General features: G+C 37.8%; 1 protein-coding gene across 8 annotated transcripts in view; it reads left to right on the forward strand.

The window, feature by feature from the left end:
- Window positions 1–18,368: 18,368 nt before the first annotated feature.
- POSTN (periostin) overlaps window positions 18,369–24,967 on the forward strand; it is a 35,024-nt gene continuing 28,425 nt past the window's right edge. For 6 of the 8 annotated variants that reach the window (XM_040267032.1, XM_040267033.1, XM_040267036.1 and 3 more), the window contains exons 1-3: window positions 18,387–18,558; window positions 19,840–19,938; window positions 23,062–23,126. In XM_040267032.1, the coding sequence (XP_040122966.1) occupies window positions 18,440–18,558; window positions 19,840–19,938; window positions 23,062–23,126 (283 nt within the window). In that variant the 5' untranslated portion in view covers window positions 18,387–18,439. Of the gene's footprint in view, window positions 18,559–19,839; window positions 19,939–23,061; window positions 23,127–24,967 lie in introns of all 8 variants that reach the window. The other 2 variants (XM_040267030.1, XM_040267034.1) reach the window with 2 other exon arrangements.

Consider the following 24,967-nt stretch of genomic DNA (forward strand, 5'->3'; position numbering starts at 1 on the left):
CGCCAGTCTATGTTCGATACAGGATACAGGATGCTTGGGGCTAGTGCACGGGGATGATCCAGAGAGATGATGTGGGGTGGGAAGTGGGAGCAGGGGTTCATGATTGGGAACTCATGTACACCCATGGTGGATTCATGTCAAAGTATGGCAAAACCAGTACAGTATTGTAAAGCAAAATAAAGTAAAAATAAAAATTTTAAAAATATAAAAAAAAAGTTTTCCATTCTCTTTGTTCATCAGTATCATGAAATTCCCTGTATGTAAATAGTAATAACAAAAGCAACAAAATGTGATTCAGACTTTGCAGATCTTTCAAAAATGCTCACATCAAATATACCCAGGGAATTCCCTCGTGGTCCAATGGCTATGAATCCACTTTCCAATGTGGGGGACGTGGGTTCAACCCCTGGTTGAGGAAGATCCCATGAATTGCAAAGTGAATAAGCCCATGCCCTACAACTACCCAGCCAGCGTGTGGCAGTGAAAGATCCTGCATGCCCCAACTGAGATCCAGTACAGCCAAATAAATAAACAAACAAGTATAAATAACTGCATCCAAATAATACACTTAGATATGTAAAGGTGATGAAACTGAGGGGTAAAAGGTTAAAAAGTTGCCAGTGTCACAGACCTGGTAGAATTCATATTAATAACTGCTCGATGTTATAGAAGAGCATCACCCATTCTCTACTCTTAAAAACATATGCTTAGCCATGCTTCTTTTACATCCTACCTGCTTTGAGCTTCTCACCTCTGCTCTCTTTTGTCCATGGTAGCTGATGGGAACCCAGAGCTTAAATGTGGGGTTGCTGCTGGTGAAAGGAATCTCAGACTCGTATGAAGAAGCAGATGACACTTCTTCACCTCCAGCTTCCATGAAGATGTTGACATTTATAAAAATTAGTTGTCAAAAACATAAAGAAGCATCACACTTCTGACTTGTACCAACATGTTGGAAGATACAAATTATTGTTTGGAATTCCCTATTCAGAGGAATATGTAAGAGTTGGTATCTCACCTAAGTTAACAATGTATTAGCTGGAGAATTTCCAAATTGGAGGGAAACTTTCAAATCCTCTCCAGCACTCTAATTTTAACTGAGGTTTTGTGAAGTGAAGTTATATTCACAAGGTTACACAGCAAGTTAGGGATGGAAACAACTCTGGAATGCAAGTTTCCAGTTTCCTAAGCCAGCATCTTAAGTCCCATCTACATGACCAGCCTTGAAAAATTATATGAATAGAACCTAATACTTACTGCATGTTATATTTTAGAACTTGCTGTATATGAGACCTGATTGGGGTTGCTCAGAACCTGAGGTGACATTGTAGTTGGCTAAGAGCTCATAGCTCTAATTTTAAAATCACCCTTAGATCATATTATGTATGATTGGCATGACATTTGCATCAAGTCAAATTCAGAAAGTTTAAGAATGAATTTATATTATGCCCAGGAGATGCTAGTGGTAAATAATCCACCTGCCAATGCCAGAGATGCAAGAGACACAGGTTTGATCCCTAAATCAAAACGGAAATGAAGGAAATGATCCCTAAGTCAAGAAGAAAAGATCCCTAAGTCCCTGGAGAAGGAAATGGCAACCTGCTTCAGTATTCTTGCCTGGAAAATCCATGGACAGAAGAGCCTGGTGGGCTACAGCTTTGCAAAGGGTTGAACATGACTGAGCACCAGCACCAACCAACCAACAGCCAATAACTCATCATATTTCATCTCTTTGTAGAATTTGTTCTGGGTGTTACTAAACACCTGGGATCTAGTGAAAAGTTTATCACAACCTGGGGCCCACTAATCACAATTTGGTTGGTAGTGATTTATTCTGGCTCATCTAAAATAGTGTGCAAAGTCAATAGACTTGAACTATCACTTCAAACTCCATCATTTAAGTCTTATTCTAACTTACATTCACCAAGAGCTAGTTGCCTTAGCAATAAAGTAGAGTTAATCATAGCACTTGACTTACAGACTTACCAGCATCAAGTGAGGTAAAGTGCTTGAAAGTTCTTTGAGTTGCAGAAATGATAAATGAACCTAGCCTGGTGGATCTTGCCTGAACTCAACTTACAGATGCCACAGAAGCAAGAAAGAGGTTGAAAGATGACAAAACTCTCTCTCTCTCTCTCTTTCTCTCACACATACACACTGATAGATCCTTGGGGAACAAAACATGTTTATTTTCAACTGAGGGTTTGGGGACAGAGTGGTAGCCTAGGACATTATAAATAGAGTGTAGGGGCTTCCCTGGTGGCTCAGTGGTAAAGAATCTGCCTGTCAATGCAGGAGACATGGGTTCGGCCCTGATCTGGGAAGATCCCACGTGACATGGGTCAGCTAAGCCCATGTGCCACAACTACTGAGCCTGTGCTCCACAACAGCATCTCTTGTAGAGTACAACAGCTCGAAGCACCGCAACTAGCGAGGAGCCCATGCGGCAGTGAAGCCCCAGCACAGCCGAGAATAAACGAACAGAAATTATTTTTATAGAAAAGGATTTGCTAAAGAATAGATTTCTACATATTGTCACTAAGGGAATAGGTATCTGTGATATCCTATAAGATTGAATGTTACGTGTCTGTCAAAAGTAACAAGCTAAATCTACACAGAGCTACATGGATCAATTTTAAAACATGTTACTGAGTGAAAAATACACATCTGTAGGAAATCTGAGCACACAAAAGTCTTGATTGCTTTACAATTTGTAAGAACCATCTCCCCTTTTTCTCACTTTTGCCTGGCAAAAAAGGAAAACTTCCACTCTCTCGGACATGTTTTGAAGAAGCCTTTTGCCCTTGGGCTTCCCTGGTGGCTCAGAAGGTAAAGCGTCTGCCTGCAATACGAGAGACATGGGTTCACTCCCTGGGTCGGGAAGATCCCCTGGAGAAGGAAATAGTACCCCACTCCAGCACTCTTGCCTGGAAAATCCCATGGACGGAGGAGCCTGGTAGGCTACAGTCCATGGGGTCGCAAAGAGTAGGACACTACTGAGCGACTTCACTTTCACTCTCTGTAGGAAAGTACTATTTGTGTAGGTTTGTAATGTGCACATACATAAAACAAAACACTGTACATTTTTCCTGCCACACACGTATATTAGCAATGAATTGAGTTTCTATAGTAATAAGAGGAACACTATGTGGGACGGGTTTTTTAAAAAAAGAAAATAATAAAACAGAACATGAGAGGAACTTTAACTAGCAGAAACTAACACAACATTGTAATGCAATCATACTCCAATAATAAAATTTTTAAAATTAAAAAATTTCAAGGTAGAAAAAAATATTGAAATATAAAATTATAATGACTTTCTGGTTTAAAATAAATAGTAGTTTCCCTTTCCTACTCTCTCAAATCACTTTTGAACCTTTTGGGGAGCCAGCTCTACTTTCCAGAGAAAGCCTTCTTACGTAAGTAATAAATGTCTTTATATCCTCTTGTGCATGTGTGGAATCATCAGTCTAGAACTCTAGACCAAATGTGAGTGAGTAGTGGAATTGATCCTGCTGCTACACAGGAAGCCACAAATTAAAAAGGAAGACAAAAGACACACCGGCACTAACTTCCATTCATCTGATCCTTTTAATGATGATGCTGGCCGAAGGAGCCAACACGTGGTAAAAGAAAATTGCTAAAAAGAGATATGCATTGATTACCTTTATCCTTTTAACTGAAATTACCATTAAGGCTGAAGGCTAAAGAGAAATATTTTTATAATTTTTATCTCTATTTCATTTTGAATAAAATAAAAATAGCACTTAAGCAAAATAAGTCTTTTATAAGCCACAGGGAATATATTTCTATGGTAACATGATCCCCCACAGAAATAGCAACAGAGATCTTGACACACTCTCAGGATTCGTTTTCTCTTGATACGATACAGTGGCATATAGATAAGTCCTGCAAAGACTTTAAACAGAATTCTTAAGCTACGGTGGAAGGCAACTGTCATAATGAGGTTATACAAAGTGTTACCCTCAAAGTCATTGTGCCCAACAATCAGAAGTTCCTTCCTGGACTGTGCATTTCACATGTTACAAAGGGATACAAAGCATAGCTGCTTTTTCAGGGCACATCAGCAGAATAGTAATCCTGCCAGGGACACCTCACTTTTCAGTTATTCTCAACTATTTATGTCTCCTGGCAGCCAGAAACCAAACCGTGTATCCACAAATAAATATCTGGGATCTTTTTAGACAAAATACTAAAAAGGATTCCTTAAAACTCAACTTACACTTATTAATAAGCAAATATGTAAATTATTGCATATCTTTCCGATGCATTATTGAACAGTATTTCTATGTGTATATATTGTGGTTCTTGTTCAGTTGCTGAGTTGCGTCTGACTCTTTGCAACCCCATGGACTGTAGCTCGTCAGAATCCTCTGCCCATGGGGATTTCCCAGGCAAGAATACTGGAAAGTGTTAGTCGGTTAGTCGTGTCTGACTCTTTGTGACTCCATGGCGCCTGCGTCCATGGGATTTCCCAGTCAAGAATACTGGAGTCAGTTGCCTTTTCCTTCTCCAGAGGATCTTCCTGACTCAGAGATCAAACCCACGTCTCCTGCATTGACAGGCAGATTCTTTACCACTGAGCCACCAGGGAAGCCCTCTTAAATGTGTATAAATATAAATATAAATATAAATATAAATATAAATATAAATATAAATATATTGGCTCAGAGGTTAAAGCGTCTGCCTGGAATGCGGGAGACCCGGGTTCGATCCCTGGGTCGGGAAGATCCCCTGGAGGAGGAAATGACTACCCACTCCAGTATTCTTGCCTGGAAAACCCCATGGTTGGAGGAGCCAATCAGGCTACACTCCATGGGGTCGCAAAAAGTCGGACACGACTGAGCGACTTCACTTCACTTCTTTTTAATGTGGACACTTTGCATTTTGAAAACGTGTCAGTTAAGCATCTCACTGTCATCATGCCAGGATCATACAACCCTAATAGTGAACTTACTCATCTAGTACTTTGTCTTTTGCGCATTTGACCTGTACTTTCTCCTCCATACCTGGGCTCTTTCTGTATGTCCCCTGAGTTGATTATCTGAGTAGGCTGAATAGGTGCTTCTATATATTTTCCTCCCCCCAAGAAGTGTCTTATTCTTCTGACTCTAAATCCTCCTCACCAGCTGTACAATGTAAAAATCATACCAATACACACAATCCCACTTCAAACAAAAATAACTCTGGGCATTTTCATTGATATTTTTGTTGCTACAGCAGAATAGTTCCTTGAGCTCAATCACCATGCCTGTCAAGGCTGAAAAAAAAAAATTGTCTCTTACTGTCTCTTGCAGGTCTCACTAGACATAAAAACAGAATTGGCATTTTTCAGTATTATTCACTTCCATCAACCTCGAAAAGGCACAGAATTTACTCTATTTGGACATTTACTTTAAAACTCTCTCTTACTTTAAAAATAACTCCTAAAACATCTCTGAGAGGGGAAAGGACAGATATTATTAGCTGATTAGTTGGCTAAGGACACTGAGGCACAGAGATGCTAAGCAATTTTCCAGTGATCTCATTGCTGAAGACGAGATAACAAAGGGTTCCACCCTGGCCATCTGACTCCCAAGTAGTAGCCTCTTTAAAGTATATATACAGCAGTGTCTCTCTCTTTGTCTCATCTTTAAGTTTTTAATTTCTTTACTCTTTTTACTTTCATTAATATTTAAATCTCCTTTTAAATTTTAACAGTAATGTATAAATTTCCATGAAAGAAGAAAGATCCAATGCAAAAGCTATGGAAAGGAATAAAAGACAAAAAATAAGAAATCTTTACTAAGGGGTCAACATGGTGCCAGTCATAAGTTTCTTTACAGTTTTCCTTAATTTTTCTTACCAGGATCTGAAATCAGCAGAAATAAACTCATTTTTACCTTTTTTTAAAAATTAATTTATTTATTTTTTATAATTTATTTTTTTACTTTACAATTCTGTATTGGTTTTGGCATACATTGACATGAATCCACCACGGGTGTACATGCGTTCCCAAACATGAACCCCCCTCCCACCCCCCTCCCCACAACATCTCTCTGGGTCATTCCCGCGTACCAGCCCCAAGCGTGCCATATCCTGCATCGGACATAGACTGGCAATTCGATTCTTACATGATATTATACATGTTTCAATGTCATTCTCCCAAATCATCTCACCCTCTCCCTCTCCCACTGAGTCCAAAAGTCCGCTATACACATCTGTGTCTTTTTTGCTGTCCTGCATACAGGGTCATCATTGCCATCTTTCTAAATTCCATATATATGTGTTAGTATACTGTATTGGTGTTTTTCTTTCTGGCTTACTTCACTCTGTATAATCAGCTCCAGTTTCATCCATCTCATCAGAACTGATTCGAATGTATTCTTTTTAACGGCTGAGTAATACTCCATTGTGTATATGTACCACAGCTTTCTTATCCATTCATCTGCTGATGGACATCTAGGTTGTTTCCATGTCCTGGCTATTATAGTGCTGCGATGAACATTGGGGTACATGTGTCTCTTTCAATTCTGGTTTCCTCCGTGTGTATGCCCAGCAGTGGGATTGCTGGGTCATAAGGCAGTTGTATTTGCAATTTTTTAAGGAATCTCCACACTGTTCTCCATAGTGGCTGTACTAGTTTGCATTCCCACCAACAGTGTAGGAGGGTTCCCTTCTCTCCACACCCTCTCCAGCATTTATTGCTTGCAGATTTTTGGATCGCAGACATTCTGACTGGTGTGAAGTGGTACCTCATTGTGGTTTTGATTTGCATTTCTCTAATAATGAGTGATGTTGAGCATCTTTTCATGTGTTTATTAGCCATCTGTATGTCTTCTTTGGAGAAATGTCTATTTAGTTCTTTGGCCCATTTTTTGATTGGGTCGTTTATTTTTCTGGAATTGAGCTGCAGGAGTTGCTTGTATATTTTTGTGATTAGTTGTTTGTCAGTTGCTTCATTTGCTATTATTTTCTCCCGTTCGGAAGGCTGTCTTTTCACTTTGCTTATATTTTCCTTTGTTGTGCAGAAGCTTTTAATTTTAATTAGGTCCTATTTGTTTATGTTTGCTTTTATTTCCAGAATTCTGGAGGTGGATCATAGAGGATCCTGCTGTGATTTATGTCGGAGAGTGTTTTGCCTATGTTCTCCTCTAGGAGTTTTATAGTTTCTGGTCTTATGGTCTTATTAGATCTTTAATCCATTTTGAGTTTATCTTTGTGTGCGGTGTTAGAAAGTGATCTAGTTTCATTCTTTTACAGGTGGTTGACCAGTTTTCCCAGCACCACTTGTTAAAGAGATTGTCTTTACTCCATTGTATATTCTTGCCTCCTTTGTCAAAGATAAGGTGTCCATATGTGTGTGAATTTATCTCTGGGCTTTCTATTTTGTTCCATTGATCTGTATTTCTGTCTTTGTGCCAATACCATACTGTCTTGATGACTGTGGCTTTGTAGTAGAGCCTGAAGTCAGGCAAGTTGATTCCTCCAGTTCCATTCTTCTTTCTCAAGATTGCTTTGGCTATTCGTGGTTTTTTGTATTTCCATACAAATCTTGAAATTATTTGTTCTAGTTCTGTGAAAAATATCGCCAGTATCTTGATAGGGATTGCATTGAATTTGTAAATTGCTTTGGGTAGTATACTCATTTTCACTATATTGATTCTTCCGATCCATGAGCATGGTATATTTCTCCATCTATTAGTGTCCTCTTTGATTTCTTTCATCAGTGTTTTATAGTTTTCTTGTATATAGGTCTTTAGTTTCTTTAGGTAGATATATTCCTAGGCATTTTATTCTTTTTGTTGCAATGGTGAATGGAATTGTTTCCTTAATTTCTTTTTCTACTTTCTCATTATTAGTGTATAGGAATGCAAGGGATTTCTGTGTGTTGATTTTATATCCTGCAACTTTACTATATTCATTAATTAGCTCTAGTAATTTTCTGGTAGAGTCTTTTGGGTTTTCTATGTAGAGGATCATGTCATCTGCAAACAGTGAGAGTTTTACTTCTTCTTTTCCAATTTGGATTCCTTTTATTTCTTTTTCTGCTCTGATTGCTGTGGCTAAAACTTCCAGAACTATGTTGAATAGTAGTGGTGAAAGTGGGCACCCTTGTCTTGTTCCTGACTTTAGGGGAAATGCTTTCAATTTTTCACCATTGAGGATAATGTTTGCTGTGGGTTTGTCATATATAGCTTTTATTATGTTGAGGTATGTTCCTTCTATTCCTGCTTTCTGGAGAGTTTTTATCATAAATGGATGTTGAATTTTGTCGAAGGCCTTCTCTGCATCTATTGAGATAATCATATGGTTTTTATTTTTCAATTTGTTAATGTGGTGAATTACATTGATTGATTTGCGGATATTGAAGAATACTTGCATACCTGGGATAAAGCCCACTTGGTCATGGTGTACGATCTTTTTAATGTGTTGTTGGATTCTGATTGCTAGAATTTTGTTGAGGATTTTTGCATCTATGTTCATCAGTGATATTGGCCTGTAGTTTTCTTTTTTTGTAGTATCTTTGTCAGGTTTTGGTATTAGGGTGATGGTGGCCTCATAGAATGAGTTTGGAAGTTTCCCTTCCTCTGCAATTTTCTGGAAGAGTTTGAGTAGGATAGGTGTTAACTCTTCTCTAAATTTTTGGTAGAATTCAGCTGTGAAGCCATCTGGACCTGGGCTTTTGTTTGCTGGAAGATTTCTGATTACAGTTTCAATTTCCGTGCTTGTGATGGGTCTGTTAAGATTATCTATTTCTTCCTGGTTCAGTTTTGGAAAATTTTTACCTTTAAAAGATGATCAATCTAAGTTTTACTCCTGTTTCTCAGAGCTGTATCTTAACAGATAAATTTGTTAAAAAAAAAAAAAAAGACTTTCATATATGTAAAGTTTCAGGCTGTATCAGACAGTGGATTACTTTAGCAGGATGAAGAATTTGGAAGAGAAGGAAAGAGCATCTCTGCTCATCTGAGAACATATCCAGCAAGAATTTTCCTACTCAGCCTTTCAGATTCTCTTCTCTGCCTTAAATTTGATGGTTTGGATCACTTCCAGTCCATAGTCAAACCCCAGACATGATCCGTCTCACCTTCCCCCATTTTAACTGTGTGTGTGGTGATATTATCTGAATCAAATGCAATCCTAAAAATCATCTGATTGCTTTATTTTGAACTCATCTAAAAAAATGTTGAGTTCTAAATATTTCATCTCTTCAAGTGATTTGTATGTGCTAAGTTAATTAGAAGCTGAAAACATTTCTTTGATTAACTTAAAAGGAACAACAACAAAATCCAACTAGTACACTTTGTGTCAGAACATCTGAACCAGTGGCTGCCAATCCTGGCTGTTTATTATTTCTTGGGAAAGTATTTACTCATTTATTTATTTTCTAGGGTGGTGGTCTGGCTATCTGCACTTTTAAAAAGCTCTTCAGGTCATTCTAATGTACAGTTAGGGTCAACAAGCACTAATCTAGACATTTCATATAACAGTACTTTAGAACCCAAGTTAGCTGGGGAATGGCCACAACATTTTTTCCCTATATAATTATAAAACCCTCACATTTTTAAAGGGTCAGCACTGAATATATTGTTAAACTAAAAGTCAGTTTTTAGGACTTTAGTTATTATAGCCAAAATATTTTCATTTGCTACCTCCTGGATTTGTTATTTTGTCAATAAAATCTCAAAAGAATTAGTCAAGGATGAACAAACTCTGAAGGAAATTTATCTCCTTTACAGTTGCAAAAAGTGGTTGCAACCACAAGGGGTCAGGCAGTTAAATCTGCAATATGATACACAAACACTAAAGTTACCCAGTTTAGAATTCCATATCCTAATTTCAAAAATACTTTCTAAATTTTCTTCCGTCATTAAAACCCACGTCCTTTCAAAAGTTCAAAGCCATTTCCTTCCTGGGTGGATAGGTGTTTTACACACTATTTAGTCCAAGCTTCAAAATTCTAAAGAGAACTGTAATCCAGGAGTATGGAAAGTTAAAGCATGATCAGCATGATGATTTTCTGATGATTTTCAAAAAATAAAATAGGAAATAAAGCTATTAGGTATATAGTTCTTCCACATACATTATCTGATTTCACCACTGTTTAGAGGACTCTGTAGGCATTTCTAGGTCTACCAGAAGTCCCAGGGCCTAATGCTATTCTCCCATTGCCACAAGTATTTTTATCCTCTTGTCATTGAGGGGTGTTGTCTATGAGCCCTCTTCTGATGTTTGGACTGACTTGTGACACTTTCAGTCATTATTACTGTGACTGAACGTCGTGTGTGCTCAGAGTCAGCTCATTAAAAAACATGCATGTTAGTTGGATCATGGAGCTATCATGTACAAAGTCTAACTACTCTGAGGCCACCACAAACTGGAGAGGCCATGGGGAGATGCTCCAGCTGACAGTGCCAGCTGAGCTCAGCCTTCCAGCCCACCTTGCCAATGTGCTTGACCTCCAAGTGAAGACACCATCTTGGCAATAGAGCCTCCTTCAGTACAAGGTGTCTCGGGTGGCGGCTGGCAGCCACTGACCAGCCATTCTGGCCTCCCCAGCTGAAGCTGCCGACAGTGCAGCAGGATGGATCTTCACTGTGCACTGTGAGAATTCCCAGACCCAGAGAAATCCACTGCTATTTTATGCCTCTAAGCTCAGAATGGTGTGTTAGGCAGAGCTAGACAACTGGAACTCCCAGAGAAATTAACTGAGCTCCCTCCCTTCAATCGGGGTTTTGCCAAAGCAGAAATGTCCAAAATGTGGGTCAATTTGGGCAAATGATTTGTTCTTTCATTATACCCATTAACCTTTGGGTATAAAGCTTGTAAGATTAAGGGGAGAAAAGGTGTAAAAAAAAGCTGGCGAAAAAGTCACTGCTGCATGGTAAAAATATGTGCTGATAGGTGTTTAAATACAATTGAAAACATAATCTGTCTTAAAATTGAAATTCCCCAAATACTGTATAGATGTGAGAGTTGAACGATAAAGAAAGCTGAGTGCCAAAGAATCGATGCTTTTGAACTGTGGTGTTGGAGAAGACTCTTGAGAGTCCCTTGGACTGCAAGGAGATCCAACCAGTCCATCCTAAAGGAAATTAGTCCTGAATATTCATTGGAAGGACTGACGTTGAAGGTGAAACTCCAAAACTTTGGGACTTCTGATGCAAAGAACTGACTCATCTGAAAAGACCCTGATGCTGGGAAAGATTGAAGGCAGGAGGAGAAGGAGATGACAGAGGATGAGATGATTGGATGGCATCACCAACTCAAGGGACATGAGTTTGAGTAAACTCTGGGAGTTGATGATGGACAGGAAGGTTTGGCATATTGCAGTCCATAGGGTCGAAAGGAGTCGGACATGACTGAGCAACAGAACTGAACTGACTGAACTACTCTGACTGAAGAAATATTAATTTACAGCCTCTATTTGTTTTTACTGCTTGGCTATTAAAGTTTCTTACTGTACCAGCACTATCAACTCCCACCCAAAGTAAGGTTTCTCTCCCACATTTTACTTTGTGTGTGAATTCCAAACACTGCTGATGTACATCAATATATTCATTATAATAAATAGCTACTATTGTTATTTTTAAGATCCCTTGGAGAAAGAATGGCAACCCACTCCTGTATTCTTGCCTGGAGAATCCCATGGACAGAGGAGCCTGGCGGGCTACAATCCATGGGGCCACAAAGAGTAGGACACAACTGAGCAACTGTGCGTGCACGCACACACACACACACACGCATATTTAAGACTTTGCCTGAAAAAGTCCATGGACTAGGAGCCTGGTGGGCTCTAGTCCATGAGTTCTGGACACTACCGAGCACTCACACTTACTTAAACTGAAAATGACTTGCTACAGGTAAAAAATGTGCAATTATGAGTGTGTCTATGAAAATGAAAAGCAGACTTAATAAAAAATTATTTTCTCATTTAAGGTAAAAGCTGCCATCAACTATTATAAGCCTTATTTTTTAAATCTGAATAAGAACCATAGAATTAGTCTCTATATCCACTTGAATGACTTTTCTTTCTAGAACTCTTTCTAATAAGGTCATTTTTTGCTGTTCGTTATATCCTGGGAGACTATTATGTCCAAACCCTTGTGTAAGTTGTACATGTAGCTATAATCTTAGGTCCTAAGACTTGTCTAATTCCATTTTTTCCACAACTACAGGTATCTCTGGGAACAAGAATAAAAATGGCATTTGTTAAACAAGGAGAATAGGAGGTCTTTCCATTTCTGTTCCCCCACAGTGCTAACACAGTACCTCAAGATTAGTTTGCGCCTAAGAAAATTGTAGCAAGTAAAAACCTTCTGCAATGCATGCATTTAGAGAAGTGACATTTTTGAGGAAATTTGAACAAGGAATTTGGGGAATCTCATGACACAGGGGGAGAGAAAGAAGAATCTCCAATAGTAAAAACGCTCAGTCTCTGCAATCAGAAAGTTATTATATAAGATTGATATCTGGAGAAGTGGAGAAAATCAGTTTATTTTAAAGCAGCCTCAATCTTTGAGGCTAGCAGACAGATGTTAGTTGAAAAATGAGAAGTAGGGACTTCCTTCATGATCCAATGGTTAAGAATTCTGCTTGCAGTGCAGGGGGCTCAGGTCCAGTCCCTGTTGCGTAACTAAGATTCCATATGGCTCAGAGCAACTGAGCCCATGCAGCATGACTGGAAAGCCCGCGTGCCACAACTGGAGGGTCCAAGTGCCACGGTGAAAGGTCCTGCATGACCCAGCGAAGACCCCACTTGCTGCAACTAAGACGTGACACAGCCAAACAAATAAACAAAGACTTTTAAAAAAGACAGAAAGAGAGAAAGGGACGTGAGAAGTAACTCAGCTTTGGTTGTTTTCCTGGAAGAAGTACGAGAAACTTCTCAGGTATGGAGAGAGGGAGAGAATATAGGCAATGTATTACAAACACTGGACACAGAAGTTGAGGATTTGAGGACAATGTCAACATGGACAAATAAATGGAGGAGATATCAGCAGACAGAGGGCTAAATATGAGGCCTGAGAATGTTTCTGTTTCAGAGGGACAAAAGGAGGTGATAAACAGATTATCGTGAATGATGGTATTAGCGTAATTCAGACCATTCTTTTAGGAGAACACATATGCCAGATGGGACATTGAAATTCTAGCACTTTAAGTGATGGATGTCTACAGAGTTCTTTCAATAGCAGCAGTTATCCATCCCTTCATCTTACAATCTGGTCTGATAGGATATTAGAAGTTATCTGTAAGTGGGAGACAGATGATGACTAGAGTCTTAACTATCTCTGAAATGAGGACTTAGTTCCAATCTCAGTGAGAGAAAAGATCAAAGGCACCTGTCAACAGCATCAAGCAGGCAAGAAACATGAGGAGGAACCAATAGTTGAAAATAAACTGCAGAATTGATCATTTCCAATCAATTACCTGACATAGAAAAGTCCATCACAATTTCTTATCCTTGTCACTAGTCTATGTCACTGTAGCACAACAACAAAAACTCAGATTAAAAAAACAATGAAGTGATTCATTCTTCAGACATATACATACAAACACAAGATCAGATTTTTCACTTTTTATCTGGATTTGACATCATTTATTGCAGTCAATCTAAATCAGCTTGAAAATATTTTATGTAAGAGATCATTGCTAATCTTTAGTTGCCTGGCATTCTGAAATGCACATAAAATGTTTAAGATTTTTTTATGTGCAGTTCATATTAATTATTATTTTAATCAAAATGTATCTGTGCTTCTGGAAACATATACTGCACTTTCTCCACTAGATGTCTCCAGAGAAATACAAGTAAATACTGGTAATAAGTGTTGCTAATACACTTCCATTTTAAAATTTCCAAAAGTTTGGAGCTTAAATAAGGACAAATAGTGAAACAATGGTTACTTAGTATAGGAGCGAAATCTGTCACTGACCGAATTTTAAAGAAAATGAAGGTCTAAGTGCATTTTTATAAAAAGATAGCACACTGTCCACATTTACCATAGAAAGCCAACTGATTTCTAAATGAATTAACATTAAACGAGATGTCATTTAATGCTTTCTTTGGGATCCGGTTAAGTCATATCTTTCTTGGAATATGATTTCATTATCTTAAATATGTTTGGCCAGGGCATGCCTGAAGATCTATGGGCAAAGATCTATAGAGGAAGAAATCCACTGGAAGAAATCCACTGGGTGGATGGCTGGGGAGGTGACCTTTCTTATAGGCTTTACAAGGTGTTAGGCACAAATATCTGAATCTATAATACTGCCCTTCTGACCTCTTTTAAGTTGGCCATTAATGTTCAATTTTATTTTGGCCATGTGAGTTTTTTAATGAGGAAAAAAATGCAAAATTTAATTTGGGGCTTAATTTGAATTCCTTCTACTGAGTTCAGCATAATCTAATCACTTTAAGAAAATGTTTTCTCTCATTTGAGGGAAGTAACATCTCTGGGGTCTTTGTCAGAACTTCAGTTTACAAGGCTGCAGATCCAGGTACCAAGGAATGCTGTACCCGTCACTGGTGAAGGTGCTTGGACACTGAGAATTAGGTCCCCAAGAAAGTCCTTTTAAGCTAAGGTGCTTCAAAGCCTTAAGGTGTTTCACAAGTAAGTTCTATTACTGGTATTTTACAAATGAGCCAATAGGAAAGAAAAGTAGTACTCAAGAAACATCAAGATTCCACACACACAAAAAAAAGAAAAGAAAACAAGACGAGATTTAAAATTATTGGATAATTCGATTCAATTATTGGATCACTCCAGATCACGCAATACCAAGGACATTCTGTTTTTTAAAAATCTGCTCTTGGCTTGAGTATCTAGGTTTGTTGAATCCATAAGCCATGCCCAATCCTACAGCGTGCAGAATAAGTTTAATGTTGGTTACAGGCTGGTGATAGGGCTTCCTTAGTGTCTCAGACAGTAAAGAATCGACCTGCAGTGAGAGACCCAGGTTCCATCCCTGGGTTGGAAAAATTCCCTGGAGAAGGGAATAGCAATCTACTCCAGTACTCTCGCCAGGAGAATTCCATAGACAGAGAAGTCTGGCGGGCCACAGTCCATGGGTCGCCAAGAGTAGAACACGACTAAGCGAGTAACACTTTTTACATGCTGGTGATAATAAGCACAATACTTTAATCACATCACAGTCTCCAGAGGTTACAAGGCCTCTACAATGACCCACCTGATAATTTGCAAACTGCCAGTAAATTAGCATTCTGATAGAAACAAACATCTCCTTCAGACACATTATTTTTCTTTGGTTGTAAATCATTTCTTTTTCAGTAATGACTTACATTTCCAGGTCAAACTCTGCAACCCTGAAAGTCAGACAATTGCCAAGGTTTCAATCTTCCTCCAGACGGCTAATAAAATTATGTAGCCAACACAGGGGCAGGATCTTTTCATGAAGCAGAAGAATAAGGGTCCTGTGTGGAGAGAAAGCAAGAGATTAACCCTTAGTGACTTCTCTGAAAGGAGAGAACTGTGCTGCTCTCAAGATTTTAAAATCTTTTCCCTACAGCTTGGACAGTGTTTTCTTCCCATTCTCTGAAACTATTTCCTTCCCTCACCCTACACCAAGTTGTTGATGGACCATAGTTCCATTATTAGCTTCCTTAAAGCCAGGATGCTGGCTAAAGTAGTTGCTTGGACTTCCTCCCACTATATAATGTCTTATAATATCACACTTATGGGATAAGATCAGCATTTTAAATTGCAGTGCTTTTTTTTTTACCCTAAATGTTCCTTCTCTTGGAATGTTCTCCAACCTCTAAATTTACATGTAATTTAGATGTACAATCTGGTCCTCATTTTCAAGATCCTCTTTGATGGCATTACTCATCCTGAATGTAAATATTTGTTGAGGGCTAGTATGTGTTGACGTCCATGGGACTTTTACAAGTTCCAAATATAATGCTCAGGATGGCTACATTTAAGACTCAATTATTCAAAACTTGGAAAAGAAAGATTTAAGAAACCTCTTTTTAAAATATGAACATATATCATGCTTCTTACAAAAAGTAAATCTCTAACTCCTTTCAGAAGAGAATAGTCGCCTTTTGAAATACGAATGCCTTTCCATTTTCACGACTTTTTTCATGCAATTATTTGTCCATTTGTGCCACTGAAGGAATAAGGATGAATGGAAGCCATTGATTCCCACGGATAAAATTGTGGTCACAGGAACAAATACTTCAAAATTGTTCTTGAAAATAATCAATATATTTTCCATTTATAGGCACTATTAAGAAAGTAGGTAACAACAGAATATTATTAATTTTTCTTTCACATGTATCTTCATAAGTCTATGTGTTATCATTCTGAACCAGATTTAAAGAACTCTTTTACTCTTGATACATATTAACCAAGTTTACATCTTCCACTGAACCCCTCTGTCCTTCTTCTCCAGTCCAACCCCACTGGATATGAGTAGATTTCAGCTTCGTCACAAAAGTGCTTATTAACAGTTACAGCTGTCTAAAACGAAAAGGGTTGCATTAATCGCGGAGAGCATCTCAGTAAAGAGTGATGACTATTAGTATTTACAGTGATGATGTTGGAGAGGTTTCTGTGTTTTGAGTTTGATCTGTTTCTCTATAATTCCAAAATTCCACCATTATATCTTAAGATATTCAATCTACATTATAATGCCTCACCAGTCTAGAATTGAAGACTTTTATATAACTATGTTATTAATAATCTAATAGCTAATATATTGATATTAGAACTTGTTTTCATAAAAGCTTTTCCATCCTATTCAATAAACAATTACTGATCACCTACTATTTAAACCTACTGTATAAAGCAAACCAGTGACATTAAAATTAAAATAATTCCATTCAGAGGAACATAAGTGATAGATTAATTCTCCTTCCCATGAGGGACCAGGGAAAGCATGTAATTTACTTCTTACCATCTTCTCTCCAGTTCTCCTTCTGAATTGCTCTTGCATTTTCTATACCTTAATATCAAGGTTTTCAAATTGAAAAGAAGCCTCTAAACATATTTTAGAATTTATTATTTTATTGTATGCTTTCTTAATAAACTAGCAGCACATTGCAAAATTATTTCAGTGCCCCAAGACAAAATCCTATAGCAAGCTTAATATAACTCTCCTGGTCCTTGGAATCCTCTCTGGCCCATTCCAGTCCCCCTTAAAAGTCCATCCAATTGGGCAACACAGATTCAGTTTCAGATTTCTCTAAATTGCCAGTGGGGAATCAACTCTGATGGACCATTATAGCGGGAATACTTTGCAACAAGAATGTATTTGAATTATACTTTTACTTTAGGATAATGTGTGACTTGTTTATCCAGGGAGACTGCAGTTACTGCAGGTAATTGTTGACTTCTGATGTTCAGATTTCTTTCATCCAAAGCATTCTGAACATTTGCCGTATCATATATGGGGTGGTGAGAGTGGATATTCTCTTGGCTAGGAAATGCACTGCGTAACATTGAGACTTGAGTTACTCTTTGTAAAAGAGAAGCAGCAGAATTCCGGCAATACCCTTGTTTCTTAACGCATACTGCATTATTCCCTTTGAGTTAGATTGGTAATAGTGGTTTTTCCAAAAGGGCATGCTTTTGCCCTGTGGTTACCAATAGATGTGCTCTCCAGAGATGGTCAACATCATGCCCTGGGTGTAAGGAAAAAACAACAAAGCACACATGGTTTTCCTTTGCTGCTTCATTTCAAAAGTTAGGGCAACGTGCCAGAGCTGGATGTGTGTTAACTCCATCCATGCCTTGACATCTCAAAGGCGAAGTGAAATGGGAGGTATCCCCCCAGTTTAGTGAAAATATGATCCCTCCTACATGTTTCCCCATCAAGTTAAAATTCTAATCTCGTACTCTGGGAAAGTTTTGTATCTAGACAACATTTGTTTTTAATCAGCAGTTGTTACTGCCTTGTGATTATCAGACTTACATCTACCTTTGCTTACTGGTGAAAAATAATAACCTTTCAGTTCGGCTGTGAACTGAATATGACAAGATGTGATAAGATCCAATCATGCTCTCATTGAGCACGGGGACAGGGACTCTGAAAGGGATGGATTACAGAATGATCCTTAACGTCTAAATGAAATCATTTCCCATAAAAACCCTCTAAATTACAAACGAATAAGACAGAAATATGAACCTGAAATGAGTCAGGAAGTAAAATAAAGAGAAAAATAAATCATACAAAAATAAATATCTTTTGGAGAGTGAGAAGAAAAAGGAGGCTCAGTTTGCTCAGTTAACACAACAGACAAAAGCGGATTTTAGCTGGCAGCTTGAAGTTGCTGATGCCTTTTGGAGAGAGTTCAGATTCCCAGGTTGATACAGAGCTCCCTCCCAGAACTCTGACATGTATATAAGCTCTGAGCTCTCCAAAGCCCACTGCCAGTTCTCTTCGTGAACTAACTGCAGCGGAGAGACTAAAGATGATTCCTTTCTTACCAGTATTTTCTCTGTTCCTGCTGCTGGTTGTTAACCCTGCAAATGCCAATGGTCACTATGACAAGATCTTGGCTCACAGCCGTATCAGGGGCCGGGATCAGGGGTAAGTCAGTGGTTTGATTTTATAAACCTTTCCCTACCCCCACCCCCTTAGCTTGCTGTATGTATAGTTCTACATAAAGTTTCTTATTTATACCTCAGGGTTTTATTCCTACTTATTTGTAATAAAAAAAAGGAACAAATTAGTAATCTGTGGTTTATGTACATGTCTTAAACTTTAAGAATTACTGTCCAAATAATTTGTGTATAATTGCTTTTTGTGAAACATTGCAAGATTTTAGTCTAATTAGCAACATTTAACAGGGCATTTCTTTATGATTCAGTTTATTTGTGTTTTATTTCCTTCTAAATTTCCAGAATGAGGTTTTCAAAATTAAAGAATCTGTAGCTAGAGGCTCTCATTACATAAATAACTTTGAAATATCTCACATTATGTTAGGGAAAATTTCATTTATGTCTGAAAATTACACAATAGATAATGTAACAAGTTTTCTGAAGTTTTTTGAAGCATTTAAGAATGCTTTTAAATTTTGCATTCTGTAAAATTTGCAATAACTTGATTTCATAGAAAAAACTACAACTGAGTTTCTTAAAGTTATCAGACAATTTAGTAACTTAACCAAGCATTTAGTATTAATTTTTGAAATGGATCTTGGCACTGCTGCCTATGTCTCAGGAATTTTTCATCATGCTTCCAAATTCCCTTGCCTTACAGAGCAAATAAGACTTGCATCTCTTTAAGGGAGAAAAACACTTAAAATTCTGGCAGAGAATGTTTTAATCTAATTACTTCCAGGCAAAGAAATAAATTTTCCTTTGGGCAGCCATATTATTTAAGTTAATCTTAGCATTCATTTACTTCTGTGATTGCTTACCTAGAAAATTACAGAGTACAGTATCTTGGGGCTTAGTAAAACTTGTCTATTTTGCTGTCTGATCTGTCATTGTTCCAGGGCCCTGAAGCCACTGCCATGCCCTACGTGAGTACATGTTTGGTTTAAAAGGGTCAGGGCATTACCTACTATTAAAAGTAATAAGAAACATATTGTTAAAATCTATTAGATTAACTTCTGAAATACTGGCATTGTATTCCCAGAAGTGTACAATTTCCTCTCTGTCTCTCACAGTTAGTTTTTCTACTGACTCAGTAGGATTGGATCAAGAATGAGATCTGCCCATGACTAGAGTCACATCTTTGAAAATCTAAGCTACATATTAACTTTCTCTTTTTCTTTCTTTGTTTTTAACCACCTGACCTACAGATACGAAAAACTATTTGTGAATGTTATGACATTAATGTTCTTTCTTTACTTCTGTCTTCCAGTCCAAATGTATGTGCCCTTCAACAGATTTTGGGCACCAAAAAGAAATACTTCAGTACCTGCAGGAACTGGTATCAAGGTGCCATCTGTGGGAAAAAAACGTAAGTCTCATCTTTTCTTTAATGTGCCAGTTCCAAAGACAACACTGCAATGCCCATGGCTTTCTTTGGACCGAAATACACACTGTTCTTTTGAATATACTCTCCAAAATTGGTGGCTTAAAAAAAAAAATGGATCACTGTGAATAAAGAAATTTCTCCTGCATTTCTCCCTGTACTCATAAAACTAACTTTTTCCTTGACTCTATGGCACTGGCCCTGTGACCTGCTATAGAATCACTGTAATAGTTTGGCCATGTCATTTCTACTCCTGGTTAGGCCTCTTTTATCTTGGGGCTTCCTGGTGGCTCAGTTGGTAAAGAATCTGCTTGTGATCCAGGAGACCTAGGTTCAATCCCTGGGTCAGGAAGATCCCCTGGAAAAGGAAATGGCCACTGGCCATGTGACTTGGTATAGAATCACAGAGAGTTTGAATGGAATCACCGAGAGTTTGCTTATGTCATTTCTCCTCCTGGTTTGGCTTTTTTTTATCTTGGGGAAGTCAATTAGCCTCATTATCTCAGTTTTCTCATTTTATTAAAAAGTGGGCCAGAGGAACAGATTGATCTGAAAAATCAGGATTTTAAGGTAAGATTGTTTGCCTCCAGTCATTTAGAAATTATCTAAAATACTTCACTTTACCCCAGAGTTTTCATCAAAGATTAAAGTTGGAAAAGATTCAAGTTTCATCTTTTCATTTAATCCAGTCATTCCATCCCAAACTGTCAGATTCTCAGAGTCTCCAAAGGTGATAATGGAAACCCACCACTACATCTACTATTTCAATAACCAAAAAAGATGATTACTCCCCAATTTAGTTATCTGTTTCACTGATTAACTTAAAATTGGAAAACATTTTTTATTACTTGATAGCTTATTGGCTTAATCAATTAATATATATTGGCAAGTTCTTCATTTTAAGATGGAGGAGCTGAGTTCTAGGCAGAACAAGTTACTAGATCAAAAAGGTCAGAGATGTCATCCTCAGTCATGAAAACAGTGGAAATGGCTCCTGCCTGCTTCCTATTAATTTGGAACCCACCTTCAGTGAAGGATACCCTGAGAACCACAATATGGGAGACACATCATCGTTAAACTTCAGATACCCTAAATAGGTGAAAGCATTAGGGTAGTGTTAAAAATATATTCCTAACTTAATAATATTGGTTACAAATACTAAATCACATCACCTTTTGGAGTCTTCATTGTTTACCTATGAAATGTGAATTTAATTCATTTTCTGAAGGTAAAGAAAGTGAAAGAAAGTGAAGTCACTCAGTCGTGTCCAACTCTTTGCGACCCCATGGACTATAGCGTACCAGGGTCCTCCATCCATGGGATTTTCCAGGCAAGAATACTGGAGTGGGTTGCCATTTCCTTCTCCAGGAGATCTTCCCAACCCAGGGCTTGAACCCCGGTCTCCCGCATTGTAGGCAGATGCTTTACCGTCTGAGCCACCAGGGAAGCTCTGAAGGTAAAATGAATGAACAAATGTGAAATTACTAAGTAACTCTAATTCATAATATTAGTCATCCTTAAGTTTAAATTATTTTAAGCAAATTGGATATACACCGGTGGGAAAAGGAGGTATGAACAGATACTATCTAAAATGCATAGGGTTATCTTTATTTCTACTAAGAATCATGTATTCAAAACATACAGCCTTAGCTGGACTCTCCATAGTAATCAAGTTTAGTACCCTACAGGACACTGCTGCCTGTTCTCACACATTGGCTTAATATAATTGTAACTAATGTTACTTCTTGACCAGGACATTATTCCTATTAGTTTGCAGACATCTGCTAGACTTACTAGTCATTGACACAATTACAATGTAAGTCAGTGGTTACAAGGATCCTGGCCATAATTTAGGTCAGGCCCCAGTTGGGAATGCCAAAGCTCTGGATTCTTCTCCCTTTGTTCTTTATATTCTTGATTACCGTGAGGCTTATTTGGAATGCACACTAACTACATAAGAAAGAACCTGCTTTCTGAAACATTCAAGGGAAATCTTTATTACACCCTTCCTGGAAGTTAAGGAAATCTGATATAATCTTACTTTAATTCTCTAAATATATTAGAGATGCCAAGGCTTGTACAAGGCATATGCCAAGAATCCTTCTTGCTTTCCCTTTTAAAAAAAATTCCTGCTTTGAAGTCTGACTTTTTACCAGAAATATAACATGTCTTCTTTGATTAATTACATTAGCTTATTTCTGTTAACTTCATTTTCACAAACACATTGACATCTGTGCTCTGGAATAAATGTAAATGCTAGTAGCTAGTTTTAAATAACCAAAGAAATCAATAATATTGACAGGAAGAATGCCTGCTGCCATCTGCTTGAAGCTGCTAAAAATTCCAAAGTCATCTTTAGGAACTTATGTATCAGTTGACAGAAATGTATTAAATGATTTGCTCAAGGTCACACATCTACTAGGTAGTGGAACTGGGAACCAAACTTCATTCTTCTGGCTCCACGATCCTGGAACTTTTCCACCATGCCATGAGGCTAATGAGAAATGAAACTCATATAACTACCTTAATATCATAAAAGGCCAAAGATATGGTTTTTCCAGTAATCATGGACAGATGTGAGAGTTGGACCATCCAAAAGGCTGAACGCGGAAGAACTGATGCTTTTGAATTGTGGTGCTGGAGAAAACTCCTTAAGTTTTCTTGGATAGCAAGGAGATCAAACCAGTCCATCCTAAAGGAAATCAATCCTGAATATTCATTGGAAGGATTGATGCTGAAGCTCTTGATGTGAAGAGCCAACTTACTAGGAAAAAACCTGATACTGGGAAAGATTGAAGGCAGGAAGAGAAGGAGGCAACAGAGTATGAGATGGTTGGGTGGCATCATGCACTCAATGGACTTGAGTTTGAGCAAACTTAGGGAGATATTGAAGGCCAGGGAACCCTGGCCTGCTGCTTCCTGGGGTTGCAAAGAGTCAGACACAACTTAGCAACTAAACAACAATGTCATAAATAAACAAAAGAACACCAAACTTGATATCTAAATTATCAATAAATCATGGCAATAAATGATATGTTTTGCTAACTTTGTCAAAATGTATCCTATGCAGTGCCTCCATTTTAATATTAATTTTCTTCCATTGTATAGGACTGTGTTATATGAATGCTGCCCTGGTTATATGAGGATGGAAGGAATGAAAGGCTGCCCAGCAGGTAATGTTTCAATTATAGAATTAAATGAAAAATTTGTCTTGTGTGAGGAAAAAGAGTTGAATTAGCTTTTAGAGAAGCCAATGTGTTTAGCACCATGATAAATCCAAGATATATTCTCCATGTCTTAATCACTAGTTTATCATGGCAATAAAGCATGAAAACATACATCTTGTACACTGGATGCTGGACAACAGACGCTTATTTCAAATTTAAATTAGTTCAACATTCCTTCAAGACAAAGATCCTCACTACAAAATGCCTTTCTTTGAACTTGTCTAGAAACATGGGTTGACTACTTGGCAAGGCATCATCTTTTCTGATTCAACCGCTCAACAGCTCTGATTTTATAAGATTCTTCATACTGAAAGTTGGTTTCCTGTAACTCGCCAACTTGAGAAAAAATAGTTAATCTATTTCCTCTTTGAGATGACAGCCATTCAAATATTTAACACAAGTCATCACACCCTTCCTCCAGCTACTCTCTCTTCCCCAGTAGAATCTTCCTTTCTGTGGGCTCATCACCCACAGTTTGAATGGGATCTAGACTTTGGAGCCCTTACTGTCATGGACAGCAACCCATGGAAAACCTCTAATCCAGTCTTTTTTTTTTTTTTTTTTAATTGGGATCCAAAACTGGTGTCTACAACCCATGTGTGACCAGGCAGTGGAGAGAATATTAAGACAAATATGTCAGTGTAGGGAGCTCCTGAACTTTTGTTGATGTCATTGGTAAGCATGTTATGCCATTAACTCATGTTAAATTTTTAATTAATTAATACAGATTAGTGGTCTGTTTTATATGAAAACTATCAAATCAAGTCTTCCACAGGAATTTGTTTGTGGCATTTAACCTGTTAATTTGGACTCATTTTCCCCATTCTGTTGGGGTGTCTTTAAATCCTGATTTTGCAATTTAATTTACTAATTGCATACCTGTTCTTTCTATTGTCACAAAGATAAGAATCATCTCTCCTGTGATATGATCCAAAGCATACTAAACTTCAAATAAAGCCATAAAGAGTAAGTTGGCTGTACCCAACCTAAAGGCTAACATTCACATATTAATTTTCATTCTGAAGTTCAGGAGATATATTCTGGAAGTGTTAGATATTTTAATCTATTTTCTTCCTGAAGTTATGATGAAAAGAAGTAGGTCTACATATTTCTTTCAGGGACCCAAATCTATGTAATTATGGTCCTTACACCTACAAGTATTATATTACTTAGGAGCTTTAAGCCAGCATGAAAAAAATTATTACCTTGGCCACTCTCAGAAAGAAGCGAGGAAAATTTTTTTCAATGAAATGATCAAAGATACTTAGTGATAATTGTGATTGAACCCTTATAGACATAGCAGATTTGACAACTAAATAGATAAATCATTAAACTAGGATAATAATTTAAAATTCTTTGACCTTCAACATAAAGGATAAGTATTTTGGGGCTTCCTAGATGGCACCAGTGGTAAATAATCTGCTTGCCAATGAAGGAGATACAAGAGATGCAGGTTCAATCCCTAGGTTGGGAAGATCCCCTGGAGTATGAAATGGCAACCCATGCCAATATTCTTGCCTAAAAAATTCCATGGACAGAGGAGCCTGGAAGACCCTAACACTGGGAAAGATTGAAGGCAAAACAAGATGGGGATGGCAGAGGATGAGATGGTTAGATAGCATCACTAAACCAATGGACATGAGTTTGAGAAAACTCTGGAAGATAGTGAAGGACAAGGAAGCCTGGCATGCTGCAATTCATTGAGTCACAAAGAGTTGGACAGGACTGAGTGATCAAACAATAGCAACAACAATAGTACTTTATCATTTGACATTCAAAAGGCAACT

The sequence above is a fragment of the Oryx dammah genome, unplaced genomic scaffold (genome assembly GCF_014754425.2).
Source record: "Oryx dammah isolate SB20612 unplaced genomic scaffold, SCBI_Odam_1.1 HiC_scaffold_24, whole genome shotgun sequence".
NCBI classification, from domain to species: Eukaryota; Metazoa; Chordata; class Mammalia; order Artiodactyla; family Bovidae; genus Oryx; species Oryx dammah.